Source organism: Oncorhynchus clarkii, chromosome 4 (genome assembly GCF_045791955.1).
Source record: "Oncorhynchus clarkii lewisi isolate Uvic-CL-2024 chromosome 4, UVic_Ocla_1.0, whole genome shotgun sequence".
Taxonomy (NCBI): domain Eukaryota; kingdom Metazoa; phylum Chordata; class Actinopteri; order Salmoniformes; family Salmonidae; genus Oncorhynchus; species Oncorhynchus clarkii.
The window spans coordinates 91,745,085-91,759,754 of record NC_092150.1 but is presented as its reverse complement, the minus strand read 5'-3'; the positions used below and the strand labels follow the sequence as shown (position 1 = coordinate 91,759,754).

The following is a 14,670-nucleotide window of genomic DNA, read 5'->3' as shown; positions in this document are numbered from 1 at the left end:
TCCCTGGTCATCCCTACTGCCTCTGATCTGGCAGACTCACTAAACAGAGAACATCCCTGGTCATCACTACTGCCTCTGATCTGGCAGACTCACTAAACAGAGAACATCCCTGGTCATCACTATTGCCTCTGATCTGGAGGACTCACTAAACAGAGAACATCCCTGGTCATCACTACTGCCTCTGATCTGGGGGACTCACTAAACAGAGAACATCCCAGGTCATCTACTGCCTCTGATCTGGCAGACTCACTAAACAGAGAACATCCCTGGTCATCACTACTGCCTCTGATCTGGCAGACTCACTAAACAGAGAACCTCCCTGGTCATCCCTACTGCCTCTGATCTGGGGGACTCACTAAACAGAGAACATCCCTGGTCATCCCTACTGCCTCTGATCTGGAGGACTCACTAAACAGAGAACATCCCTGGTCATCCCTACTGCCTCTGATCTGGAGGACTCACTAAACAGAGAACATCCCTGGTCATCACTACTGCCTCTGATCTGGAGGACTCACTAAACAGAGAACATCCCTGGTCATCCCTACTGTCTCTGATCTGGAGGACTCACTAAACAAAGAACATCCCTGGTCATCCCTACTGCCTCTGATCTGGAGGACTCACTAAACAGAGAACATCCCTGGTCATCCCTACTGCCTCTGATCTGGAGGACTCACTAAACAGAGAATATCCCTGGTCATCCCTACTGCCTCTGATCTGGAGGACTGACTAAACAGAGAACATCCCTGGTCATCCCTACTGTCTCTGATCTGGAGGACTCACTAAACAGAGAGCATCCCTGGTCATCCCTACTGCCTCTGATCTGTCAGACTCACTAAACAGAGAACATCCCTGGTCATCCCTACTGTCTCTGATCTGGAGGACTCACTAAACAAAGAACATCCCTGGTCATCCCTACTGCCTCTGATCTGGCAGACTCACTAAACAGAGAACATCCCTGGTCATCCCTACTGCCTCTGATCTGGAGGACTCACTAAACAGAGAACATCCCTGGTCATCCCTACTGCCTCTGATCTGGCAGACTCACTAAACAGAGAACACCCCTGGTCATCCCTACTGCCTCTGATCTGGCAGACTCACTAAACAGAGAACATCCCTTGTCATCCCTACTGCCTCTGATCTGGAGGACTCACTAAACAGAGAACATCCCTGGTCATCCCTACTGCCTCTGATCTGGCAGACTCACTAAACAGAGAACATCCCTGGTCATCCCTACTGCCTCTGATCTGGAGGACTCACTAAACAGAGAACATCCCTGGTCATCACTACTGCCTCTGATCTGGAGGACTCACTAAACAGAGAACATCCCTGGTCATCCCTACTGCCTCTGATCTGGCAGACTCACTAAACAGAGAACATCCCTTGTCCTCCCTACTGCCTCTGATCTGGCAGACTCACTAAACAGAGAACATCCCTGGTCATCCCTACTGCCTCTGATCTGGAGGACTCACTAAACAGAGAACATCCCTGGTCATCCCTACTGCCTCTGATCTGGAGGACTCACTAAACAGAGAACATCCCTGGTCATCCCTACTGTCTCTGATCTGGAGGACTCACTAAACAGAGAACATCCCTGGTCATCCCTACTGCCTCTGATCTGGTGGACTCACTAAACAGAGAACATCCCTGGTCATCCCTACTGTCTCTGATCTGTCAGACTCACTAAACAGAGAGCATCCCTGGTCATCCCTACTGCCTCTGATCTGGCAGACTCACTAAACAGAGAACATCCCTGGTCATCCCTACTGTCTCTGATCTGGAGGACTCACTAAACAGAGAGCATCCCTGGTCATCCCTACTGCCTCTGATCTGGCAGACTCACTAAACAGAGAACATCCCTGGTCATCTCTACTGCCTCTGATCTGGCAGACTCACTAAACAGAGAACATCCCTGGTCATCCCTACTGCCTCTGATCTGGCAGACTCACTAAACAGAGAACATCCCTGGTCATCCCTACTGCCTCTGATCTGGAGGACTCACTAAACAGAGAACATCCCTGGTCATCCCTACTGCCTCTGATCTGGAGGACTCACTAAACAGAGAACATCCCTGGTCATCCCTACTGCCTCTGATCTGGAGGACTCACTAAACAGAGAACATCCCTGGTCATCACTACTGCCTCTGATCTGGCGGACTCACTAAACAGAGAACATCCCTGGTCATCCCTACTGCCTCTGATCTGGCAGACTCACTAAACAGAGAACATCCCTGGTCATCACTACTGCCTCTGATCTGGCAGACTCACTAAACAGAGAACATCCCTGGTCATCACTATTGCCTCTGATCTGGAGGACTCACTAAACAGAGAACATCCCTGGTCATCACTACTGCCTCTGATCTGGCAGACTCACTAAACAGAGAACATCCCAGGTCATCTACTGCCTCTGATCTGGCAGACTCACTAAACAGAGAACATCCCTGGTCATCACTACTGCCTCTGATCTGGCAGACTCACTAAACAGAGAACCTCCCTGGTCATCCCTACTGCCTCTGATCTGGGGGACTCACTAAACAGAGAACATCCCTGGTCATCCCTACTGCCTCTGATCTGGAGGACTCACTAAACAGAGAACATCCCTGGTCATCCCTACTGCCTCTGATCTGGAGGACTCACTAAACAGAGAACATCCCTGGTCATCACTACTGCCTCTGATCTGGAGGACTCACTAAACAGAGAACATCCCTGGTCATCCCTACTGCCTCTGATCTGGCAGACTCACTAAACAAAGAACATCCCTGGTCATCCCTACTGCCTCTGATCTGGAGGACTCACTAAACAGAGAACATCCCTGGTCATCACTACTGCCTCTGATCTGGAGGACTCACTAAACAGAGAACATCCCTGGTCATCCCTACTGCCTCTGATCTGGCAGACTCACTAAACAGAGAACATCCCTTGTCCTCCCTACTGCCTCTGATCTGGCAGACTCACTAAACAGAGAACATCCCTGGTCATCCCTACTGCCTCTGATCTGGAGGACTCACTAAACAGAGAACATCCCTGGTCATCCCTACTGCCTCTGATCTGGAGGACTCACTAAACAGAGAACATCCCTGGTCATCCCTACTGTCTCTGATCTGGAGGACTCACTAAACAGAGAACATCCCTGGTCATCCCTACTGCCTCTGATCTGGTGGACTCACTAAACAGAGAACATCCCTGGTCATCCCTACTGTCTCTGATCTGTCAGACTCACTAAACAGAGAGCATCCCTGGTCATCCCTACTGCCTCTGATCTGGCAGACTCACTAAACAGAGAACATCCCTGGTCATCCCTACTGTCTCTGATCTGGAGGACTCACTAAACAGAGAGCATCCCTGGTCATCCCTACTGCCTCTGATCTGGCAGACTCACTAAACAGAGAACATCCCTGGTCATCTCTACTGCCTCTGATCTGGCAGACTCACTAAACAGAGAACATCCCTGGTCATCCCTACTGCCTCTGATCTGGCAGACTCACTAAACAGAGAACATCCCTGGTCATCCCTACTGCCTCTGATCTGGAGGACTCACTAAACAGAGAACATCCCTGGTCATCCCTACTGCCTCTGATCTGGAGGACTCACTAAACAGAGAACATCCCTGGTCATCCCTACTGCCTCTGATCTGGAGGACTCACTAAACAGAGAACATCCCTGGTCATCACTACTGCCTCTGATCTGGCGGACTCACTAAACAGAGAACATCCCTGGTCATCCCTACTGCCTCTGATCTGGCAGACTCACTAAACAGAGAACATCCCTGGTCATCACTACTGCCTCTGATCTGGCAGACTCACTAAACAGAGAACATCCCTGGTCATCACTATTGCCTCTGATCTGGAGGACTCACTAAACAGAGAACATCCCTGGTCATCACTACTGCCTCTGATCTGGCAGACTCACTAAACAGAGAACATCCCAGGTCATCTACTGCCTCTGATCTGGCAGACTCACTAAACAGAGAACATCCCTGGTCATCACTACTGCCTCTGATCTGGCAGACTCACTAAACAGAGAACCTCCCTGGTCATCCCTACTGCCTCTGATCTGGGGGACTCACTAAACAGAGAACATCCCTGGTCATCCCTACTGCCTCTGATCTGGAGGACTCACTAAACAGAGAACATCCCTGGTCATCCCTACTGCCTCTGATCTGGAGGACTCACTAAACAGAGAACATCCCTGGTCATCACTACTGCCTCTGATCTGGAGGACTCACTAAACAGAGAACATCCCTGGTCATCCCTACTGTCTCTGATCTGGAGGACTCACTAAACAAAGAACATCCCTGGTCATCCCTACTGCCTCTGATCTGGAGGACTGACTAAACAGAGAACATCCCTGGTCATCCCTACTGTCTCTGATCTGGAGGACTCACTAAACAGAGAGCATCCCTGGTCATCCCTACTGCCTCTGATCTGTCAGACTCACTAAACAGAGAACATCCCTGGTCATCCCTACTGTCTCTGATCTGGAGGACTCACTAAACAGAGAGCATCCCTGGTCGTCCCTACTGCCTCTGATCTGGAGGACTCACTAAACAGAGAACATCCCTGGTCATCCCTACTGCCTCTGATCTGGCAGACTCACTAAACAGAGAACATCCCTTGTCCTCCCTACTGCCTCTGATCTGGCAGACTCACTAAACAGAGAACATCCCTGGTCATCCCTACTGCCTCTGACCTGGAGGACTCACTAAACAGAGAACATCCCTGGTCATCCCTACTGCCTCTGATCTGGAGGACTCACTAAACAGAGAACATCCCTGGTCATCCCTACTGTCTCTGATCTGGAGGACTCACTAAACAGAGAACATCCCTGGTCATCCCTACTGCCTCTGATCTGGTGGACTCACTAAACAGAGAACATCCCTGGTCATCCCTACTGTCTCTGATCTGGAGGACTCACTAAACAGAGAGCATCCCTGGTCATCCCTACTGCCTCTGATCTGGCAGACTCACTAAACAGAGAACATCCCTGGTCATCCCTACTGTCTCTGATCTGGAGGACTCACTAAACAGAGAGCATCCCTGGTCATCCCTACTGCCTCTGATCTGGCAGACTCACTAAACAGAGAACATCCCTGGTCATCTCTACTGCCTCTGATCTGGCAGACTCACTAAACAGAGAACATCCCTGGTCATCCCTACTGCCTCTGATCTGGAGGACTCACTAAACAGAGAACATCCCTGGTCATCACTACTGCCTCTGATCTGGAGGACTCACTAAACAGAGAACATCCCTGGTCATCCCTACTGTCTCTGATCTGGAGGACTCACTAAACAGAGAACATCCCTGGTCATCCCTACTGCCTCTGATCTGGAGGACTCACTAAACAGAGAACATCCCTGGTCGTCCCTACTGCCTCTGATCTGGAGGACTCACTAAACAGAGAACATCCCTGGTCATCCCTACTGCCTCTGATCTGGTGGACTCACTAAACAGAGAACATCCCTGGTCATCCCTACTGCCTCTGATCTGGTGGACTCACTAAACAGAGAACATCCCTGGTCATCCCTACTGCCTCTGATCTGGAGGACTCACTAAACAGAGAACATCCCTGGTCATCCCTACTGCCTCTGATCTGGAGGACTCACTAAACAGAGAACATCCCTGGTCATCCCTACTGCCTCTGATCTGGCAGACTCACTAAACAGAGAACATCCCTGGTCATCCCTACTGCCTCTGATCTGGAGGACTCACTAAACAGAGAACATCCCTGGTCATCCCTACTGCCTCTGATCTGGAGGACTCACTAAACAGAGAACATCCCTGGTCATCCCTACTGCCTCTGATCTGGCAGACTCACTAAACAGAGAACATCCCTGGTCGTCCCTACTGCCTCTGATCTGGAGGACTCACTAAACAGAGAACATCCCTGGTCATCCCTACTGCCTCTGATCTGAAGGACTCACTAAACAGAGAACATCCCTGGTCATCCCTACTGTCTCTGATCTGGAGGACTCACTGAACAGAGAACCTCCCTGGTCATCCCTACTGCCTCTGATCTGGAGGACTCACTAAACAGAGAGCATCCCTGGTCATCCCTACTGCCTCTGATCTGGCAGACTCACTAAACAGAGAACATCCCTGGTCATCCCTACTGTCTCTGATCTGGCAGACTCACTAAACAGAGAGCATCCCTGGTCATCCCTACTGCCTCTGATCTGGAGGACTCACTAAACAGAGAACATCCCTGGTCATCACTACTGCCTCTGATCTGGAGGACTCACTAAACAGAGAACATCCCTGGTCATCCCTACTGTCTCTGATCTGGAGGACTCACTAAACAGAGAACATCCCTGGTCATCCCTACTGCCTCTGATCTGGAGGACTCACTAAACAGAGAACATCCCTGGTCATCCCTACTGTCTCTGATCTGGGGGACTCACTAAACAGAGAACATCCCTGGTCATCCCTACTGCCTCTGATCTGGCAGACTCACTAAACAGAGAACATCCCTGGTCATCCCTACTGCCTCTGATCTGGAGGACTCACTAAACAGAGAACATCCCTGGTCATCCCTACTGCCTCTGATCTGGTGGACTCACTAAACAGAGAACATCCCTGGTCATCCCTACTGCCACTGATCTGGTGGACTCACTAAACAGAGAACATCCCTGGTCATCCCTACTGCCTCTGATCTGGAGGACTCACTAAACAGAGAACATCCCTGGTCATCCCTACTGCCTCTGATCTGGAGGACTCACTAAACAGAGAACATCCCTGGTCATCCCTACTGCCTCTGATCTGGCAGACTCACTATACAGAGTACATCCCTGGTCATCCCTACTGCCTCTGATCTGGTGGACTCACTAAACAGAGAACATCCCTGGTCATCCCTACTGCCTCTGATCTGGAGGACTCACTAAACAGAGAACATCCCTGGTCATCCCTACTGCCTCTGATCTGGCAGACTCACTAAACAGAGAACATCCCTGGTCGTCCCTACTGACTCTGATCTGGAGGACTCACTAAACAGAGAACATCCCTGGTCATCCCTACTGCCTCTGATCTGAAGGACTCACTAAACAGAGAACATCCCTGGTCATCCCTACTGTCTCTGATCTGGAGGACTCACTGAACAGAGAACCTCCCTGGTCATCCCTACTGCCTCTGATCTGGAGGACTCACTAAACAGAGAACATCCCTGGTCATCCCTACTGCCTCTGATCTGGAGGACTCACTAAACAGAGAACATCCCTGGTCATCCCTACTGCCTCTGATCTGGAGGACTCACTAAACAGAGAACATCCCTGGTCATCCCTACTGTCTCTGATCTGGGGGACTCACTAAACAGAGAACATCCCTGGTCATCCCTACTGCCTCTGATCTGGCAGACTCACTAAACAGAGAACATCCCTGGTCATCCCTACTGCCTCTGATCTGGAGGACTCACTAAACAGAGAACATCCCTGGTCATCCCTACTGCCTCTGATCTGGTGGACTCACTAAACAGAGAACATCCCTGGTCATCCCTACTGCCTCTGATCTGGTGGACTCACTAAACAGAGAACATCCCTGGTCATCCCTACTGCCTCTGATCTGGAGGACTCACTAAACAGAGAACATCCCTGGTCATCCCTACTGCCTCTGATCTGGAGGACTCACTAAACAGAGAACATCCCTGGTCATCCCTACTGCCTCTGATCTGGCAGACTCACTAAACAGAGAACATCCCTGGTCATCCCTACTGCCTCTGATCTGGAGGACTCACTAAACAGAGAACATCCCTGGTCATCCCTACTGCCTCTGATCTGGAGGACTCACTAAACAGAGAACATCCCTGGTCATCCCTACTGCCTCTGATCTGGCAGACTCACTAAACAGAGAACATCCCTGGTCGTCCCTACTGACTCTGATCTGGAGGACTCACTAAACAGAGAACATCCCTGGTCATCCCTACTGCCTCTGATCTGAAGGACTCACTAAACAGAGAACATCCCTGGTCATCCCTACTGTCTCTGATCTGGAGGACTCACTGAACAGAGAACCTCCCTGGTCATCCCTACTGCCTCTGATCTGGAGGACTCACTAAACAGAGAACATCCCTGGTCATCCCTACTGCCTCTGATCTGGAGGACTCACTAAACAGAGAACATCCCTGGTCATCCCTACTGCCTCTGATCTGGAGGACTCACTAAACAGAGAACATCCATGGTCATCCCTACTGCTTCTGATCTGGAGGACTCACTAAACAGAGAACATCCCTGGTCATCCCTACTGCCTCTGATCTGGAGGACTCACTAAACAGAGAACATCCCTGGTCATCCCTACTGCCTCTGATCTGGAGGACTCACTAAACAGAGAACATCCCTGGTCATCCCTACTGCCTCTGATCTGGTGGACTCACTAAACAGAGAATATCCCTGGTCATCCCTACTGCCTCTGATCTGGAGGACTCACTAAACAGAGAACATCCCTGGTCGTCCCTACTGTCTCTGATCTGGAGGACTCACTAAACAGAGAACATCCCTGGTCATCCCTACATCCTCTGATCTGGTGGACTCACTAAACAGAGAACACCCCTGGTCATCCCTACTGCCTCTGATCTGGAGGACTCACTAAACAGAGAACATCCCTGGTCATCCCTACTGCCTCTGATCTGGAGGACTCACTAAACAGAGAACATCCCTGGTCATCCCTACTGCCTCTGATCTGGAGGACTCACTAAACAGAGAACATCCCTGGTCGTCCCTACTGTCTCTGATCTGGAGGACTCACTAAACAGAGAACATCCCTGGTCGTCCCTACTGTCTCTGATCTGGAGGACTCACTAAACAGAGAACATCCCTGGTCGTCCCTACTGCCTCTGATCTGGAGGACTCACTAAACAGAGAACATCCCTGGTCATCCCTACTGTCTCTGATCTGGAGGACTCACTGAACAGAGAACATCCCTGGTCATCCCTACTGCCTCTGATCTGGAGGACTCACTAAACAGAGAACATCCCTGGTCATCCCTACTGTCTCTGATCTGGAGGACTCACTGAACAGAGAACATCCCTGGTCATCCCTACTGCCTCTGATCTGGAGGACTCACTAAACAGAGAACATCCCTGGTCATCCCTACTGCCTCTGATCTGGAGGACTCACTAAACACAAATGCTTCGTTTATAAATTATGTCTGAGTGTTGGACTGTGCCCATGGTTATCTGGACATTTAAAAAAACAAGAAAATGGTGCTGTCTGGTTTGCTTAATATAAGACATTTTAAATGATTTATACTTATACTTTTGATACTTAAGAACATTTAAAACCAAATACTTTTAGACTTTTACTCAAGTAGTATTTTACTGGATGACCTTCACTTTTATAAGAGTCATTTTATATTAAGGAGTCTTTACTTTTACTCAAGTATGACAATTGGGTACTTTTTCCACCTCTGTTTATGGACTGCAGTTACATGACGTTTGGCTTGACAGACACACACACGCCAACCCTGTCCTGATTGGTTGCAGGTGGAGGCTGCGGTGCAGGCCGCTAGAGAGGCATTCCCTGATTGGTCAGCCCGTAGCCCAGCTGAGAGAGGTCAGGTGATGAATAAACTGGCTGACCTGATGGAAGCTCAGCTGGAAGAGTTGGCCCAGGCAGAGTCACGAGACCAAGGTGCTGACCCCTAACCCCTGATCTGATAGAAATTTGGCTTGGGAAGTCTGGACCACAACAAGACTATTTGACTATACATTCTGACTCTTAAAGACACCATAACTTTTGATTGTGCTTGACATTACAACATTGTTTCCTTGCTGAAATTAAACAGTTCCTCCTGCGATTGTATTACTGTGTTCCAGGTTAAACAGTTTCCTCCTGCGACTGTATTACTGTGTTCCAGGTTAAACAGTTTCCTCCTGCGACTGTATTACTGTGTTCCAGGTTAAACAGTTTCCTCATGCGACTGTATTACTGTGTTCCAGGTAAAACAGTTTCCTCCTGCGACTGTATTACTGTGTTCCAGGTTAAAAAGTTTCCTCATGCGTCTGTATTACTGTGTTCCAGGTAAAACAGTTTCCTCCTGCGACTGTATTACTGTGTTCCAGGTTAAAAAGTTTCCTCCTGCGACTGTATTACTGTGTTCCAGGTTAAACAGTTTCCTCCTGCGACTGTATTACTGTGTTCCAGGTATAACAGATTCCGCCTGCGACTGTATTACTGTGTTCCAGGTAAAACCGTTTCCTCCTGCGACTGTATTACTGTGTTCCAGGTAAAACCGTTTCCTCCTGCGACTGTATTACTGTGTTCCAGGTTAAACAGTTTCCTCCTGCGACTGTATTACTGTGTTCCAGGTTAAAACGTTTCCTCCTGCGACTGTATTACTGTGTTCCAGGTTAAACAGTTTCCTCCTGCGACTGTATTACTGTGTTCCAGGTATAACAGATTCCGCCTGCGACTGTATTACTGTGTTCCAGGTAAAACCGTTTCCTCCTGCGACTGTATTACTGTGTTCCAGGTAAAACCGTTTCCTCCTGCGACTGTATTACTGTGTTCCAGGTAAAATAATTTCCTCCTGCGACTGTATTACTGTGTTCCAGGTTAAACAGTTTCCTCCTGTGTATCTGTCTGTGTTCCAGGTAAAACCGTTACCTCCCGTGTATCTGTCTGTGTTCCAGGTAAAACCATTACCTCCTGTGTATCTGTCTGTGTTCCAGGTAAAACCATTACCTCCTGTGTGTCTGTCTGTGTTCCAGGTTAAACAGTTTCCTCCTGTCTGTCTGTCTGTGTTCCAGGTTAAACAGTTTCCTCCTGTCTGTCTGTCTGTGTTCCAGGTTAAACAGTTTCCTCCTGTGTATCTGTCTGTGTTCCAGGTAAAACAGTTTCCCCCTGTGTATCTGTCTGTGTTCCAGGTAAAACCGTTACCTCCTGTGTGTCTGACTGTGTTCCAGGTAAAACAGTTTCCTCCTGTGTATCTTTCTGTGTTCCAGGTAAAACCGTTACCTCCTGTGTATCTGTCTGTGTTCCAGGTAAAACCGTAATGTTCGCCCGTACGGTGGATGTCCCGCGGGCGGTCGATAACTTCCGGTTCTTTGCCTCTTCTGTTCTCCACCACACCACCGACTGTACTACCATGGACCATCTGGGCTGTGTCAACTACACTGTCCGTAGTCCTGTGGGAGTGGGTGAGTCCTAGCTGTCTGTGGGGGGGGTCTGTGTGTGTGTGTGGGGGGAGATCTGTGTGTGTGGGGGGAGGTCTGTGTGTGTGTGTGTGTGGGGGGAGGGGGTCTGTGTGTGTGTGTGTGTGTGTGTGTGTAAGACCAGGCCTTGATGAACTAAAAGCTTTTGAAGTTATAAAGCTGTCTCCAGACTCAGACACACCAATAGTGATTGACTCAGACACACCAATAGTGATTGACTCAGACACACCAATAGTGATTGACTCAGACACACCAATAGTGATTGACTCAGACACACCAATAGTGATTGACTCAGACACACCAATAGTGATTGATTCAGACACACCAATAGTGTTTGACTCAGACACACCAATAGTGTTTGACTCAGACACACCAATAGTGATTGACTCAGACACACCAATAGTGTTTGACTCAGACACACCAATAGTGATTGACTCAGACACACCAATAGTGTTTGACTCAGACACACCAATAGTGATTGACTCAGACACACCAATAGTGATTGACTCAGACACACCAATAGTGATTGACTCAGACACACCAATAGTGATTGACTCAGACACACCAATAGTGTTTGACTCAGACACACCAATAGTGATTGACTCAGACACACCAATAGTGATTGACTCAGACACACCAATAGTGATTGACTCAGACACACCAATAGTGATTGACTCAGACACACCAATAGTGATTGACTCAGACACACCAATAGTGATTGACTCAGACACACCAATAGTGATTGACTCAGACACACCAATAGTGATTGACTCAGACACACCAATAGTGATTGACTCAGACACACCAATAGTGATTGACTCAGACACACCAATAGTGATTGACTCAGACACACCAATAGTGATTGATTCAGACACACCAATAGTGTTTGACTCAGACACACCAATAGTGATTGATTCAGACACACCAATAGTGTTTGACTCAGACACACCAATAGTGATTGACTCAGACACACCAATAGTGATTGACTCAGACACACCAATAGTGATTGACTCAGACACACCAATAGTGATTGACTCAGACACACCAATAGTGATTGATTCAGACACACCAATAGTGTTTGACTCAGACACACCAATAGTGATTGACTCAGACACACCAATAGTGATTGACTCAGACACACCAATAGTGTTTGACTCAGTATTTGACTCAGAGATCCACATTCGCTGAAATGTGTGCAAACCCTTTACAGTCCTGTTTAAAGCCTGGGAAATGTTTATAGGTTAGAGGAGCCTTGTTTGTTATGGGTATTGCAGTCAGGGAATCTCTCAAATGGCACCCTATTCCCTATATAGGTGCACTACTTTAGACCAGAACCCTATGAGCCCTGGTCAACAGTAGTGCACTATGAAGGGAATAGGGTGTCATAGAGCCCTGGTCAACAGTAGTGCACTATAAAGGGAATAGGGTGCCATAGAGCCCTGGTCAACAGTAGTGCACTATGAAGGGAAAAGGGTACCATAGAGCCCTGGTCAACAGTATCAAATCAAATCAAATGTATTTATATAGCCCTTCGTACATCAGCTGATATCTCAAAGTGCTGTACAGAAACCCAGCCTAAAACCCCAAACAGCAAGCAATGCAGGTGTAGAAGCACGGTGGCTAGAAAAAACTCCCTAGAAAGGCCAAAAACCTAGGAAGAAACCTAGAGAGGAACCAGGCTATGTGGGGTGGCCAGTCCTCTTCTGGCTGTGCCGGGTGGAGATTATAACAGAAAATGGCCAAGATGTTCAAATGTTCATAAATGACCAGCATGGTCGAATAATAATAAGGCAGAACAGTTGAAACTGGAGCAGCAGCACAGCCAGGTGGACTGGGGACAGCAAGGAGTCATCATGTCAGGTAGTCCTGAGGCATGGTCCTAGGGCTCAGGTCCTCCGAGAGAGCGAAAGAGAGAATTAGAGAGAGCACACTTAAATTCACACAGGACACCGAATAGGACAGGAGAAGTACTCCAGATATAACAAACTGACCCTAGCCCCCGACACATAAACTACTGCAGCATAAATACTGGAGGCTGAGACAGGAGGGGTCAGGAGACACTGTGGCCCCATCCGAGGACACCCCCGGACAGGGCCAAACAGGAAGGATATAACCCCACCCACTTTGCCAAAGCACAGCGCCCACACCACTAGAGGGATATCTTCAACCACCAACTTACCATCCTGAGACAAGGCTGAGTATAGCCCACAAAGATCTCCGCCACGGCACAACCCAAGGGGAGGGCGCCAACCCAGACAGGATGACCACATCAGTGAATCAACCCACTCAGGTGACGCACCCCCTCCAGGGACGGTATGAGAGAGCCCCAGTAAAGCCAGTGACTCAGCCCCTGTAATAGGGTTAGAGGCAGAGAATCCCAGTGGAAAGAGGGGAACCGGCCAGGCAGAGACATCAAGGGCGGTTCGTTGCTCCAGAGCCTTTCCGTTCACCTTCCCACTCCTGGGCCAGACTACACTCAATCATATGACCCACTGAAGAGATGAGTCTTCAGTAAGGACTTAAAGGTTGAGACCGAGTTTGCGTCTCTGACATGGGTAGGCAGACTGTTCCATAATAATGGAGCTCTATAGAAGAAAGCCCTGCCTCCAGCTGTTTGCTTAGAAATTCTAGGGACAATTAGGAGGCCTGCATCTTGTGACCGTAGCGTCCGTGTAGGTATGTACGGCAGGACCAAATCAGAGAGATAGGTAAGAGCAAGCCCATGTAATGCTTTGTAGGTTAGCAGTAAAACCTTGAAATCAGCCCTTGCTTTGACAGGAAGCCGGTGTAGAGAGGCTAGCACTGGAGTAATATGATCAAATTTTTTGGTTCTAGTCAGGATTCTAGCAGCCGTATTTAGCACTAACTGAAGTTTATTTAGTGCTTTATCCGGGTAGCCGGAAAGTAGAGCATTACGGTAGTCTAACCTAGAAGTGACAAAAGCATGGATTCATTTTTCTGTATCATTTTTGGACAGAACATTTCAGATTTTTGCAATGTTACGTAGATGGAAAAAAGCTGTCCTTGAAATGGTCTTGATATGTTCTTCAAAAGAGAGATCAGGGTCCAGAGTAACGCCGAGGTCCTTCACAGTTTTATTTGAGACGACTGTACAACCATTAAGATTAATTGTCAGATTCAACAGATCTCTTTGTTTCTTGGGACCTAGAACAAGCATCTCTGTTTTGTCCGAGTTTAAAAGTAGAAAGTTTGCAGCCATCCACTTCCTTATGTCTGAAACACAGGCTTCTAGCAAGGGCAATTTTGGGGCTTCACCATGTTTCATTGAAATGTACAGCTGTGTGTCATCTGCATAGCAGTGAAAGTTAACATTATGTTTTCGAATGACATCCCCAAGAGGTAAAATAAAACGTTCCTAAAACGGAACCTTGAGGAACACCGAAATTTACAGTTGATTTGTCAGAGGACAAACCATTCACAGAGACAAACTGTTATCTTTCTGACAGATAAGATCTAAACCAGGCCAGAACTTGTCCGTGTAGACCAATTTGGGTTTCCAATCTCTCCAAAAGAATG

The 14,670-nt window shown here is 48.4% G+C and overlaps 1 protein-coding gene across 1 annotated transcript in view; it reads left to right on the top strand.

Moving 5' to 3' along the window:
• The window catches only part of LOC139407439 (aldehyde dehydrogenase 8 family, member A1), a 47,931-nt gene that overhangs the window by 21,457 nt on the left and 11,804 nt on the right, over positions 1 to 14,670 (top strand). Inside the window, exons 2-3 of the mRNA XM_071151230.1 lie at positions 9,463 to 9,610; positions 10,963 to 11,118. Of these exons, the coding sequence (XP_071007331.1) occupies positions 9,463 to 9,610; positions 10,963 to 11,118 (304 nt within the window). The remainder of the gene's footprint in view (positions 1 to 9,462; positions 9,611 to 10,962; positions 11,119 to 14,670) is intronic.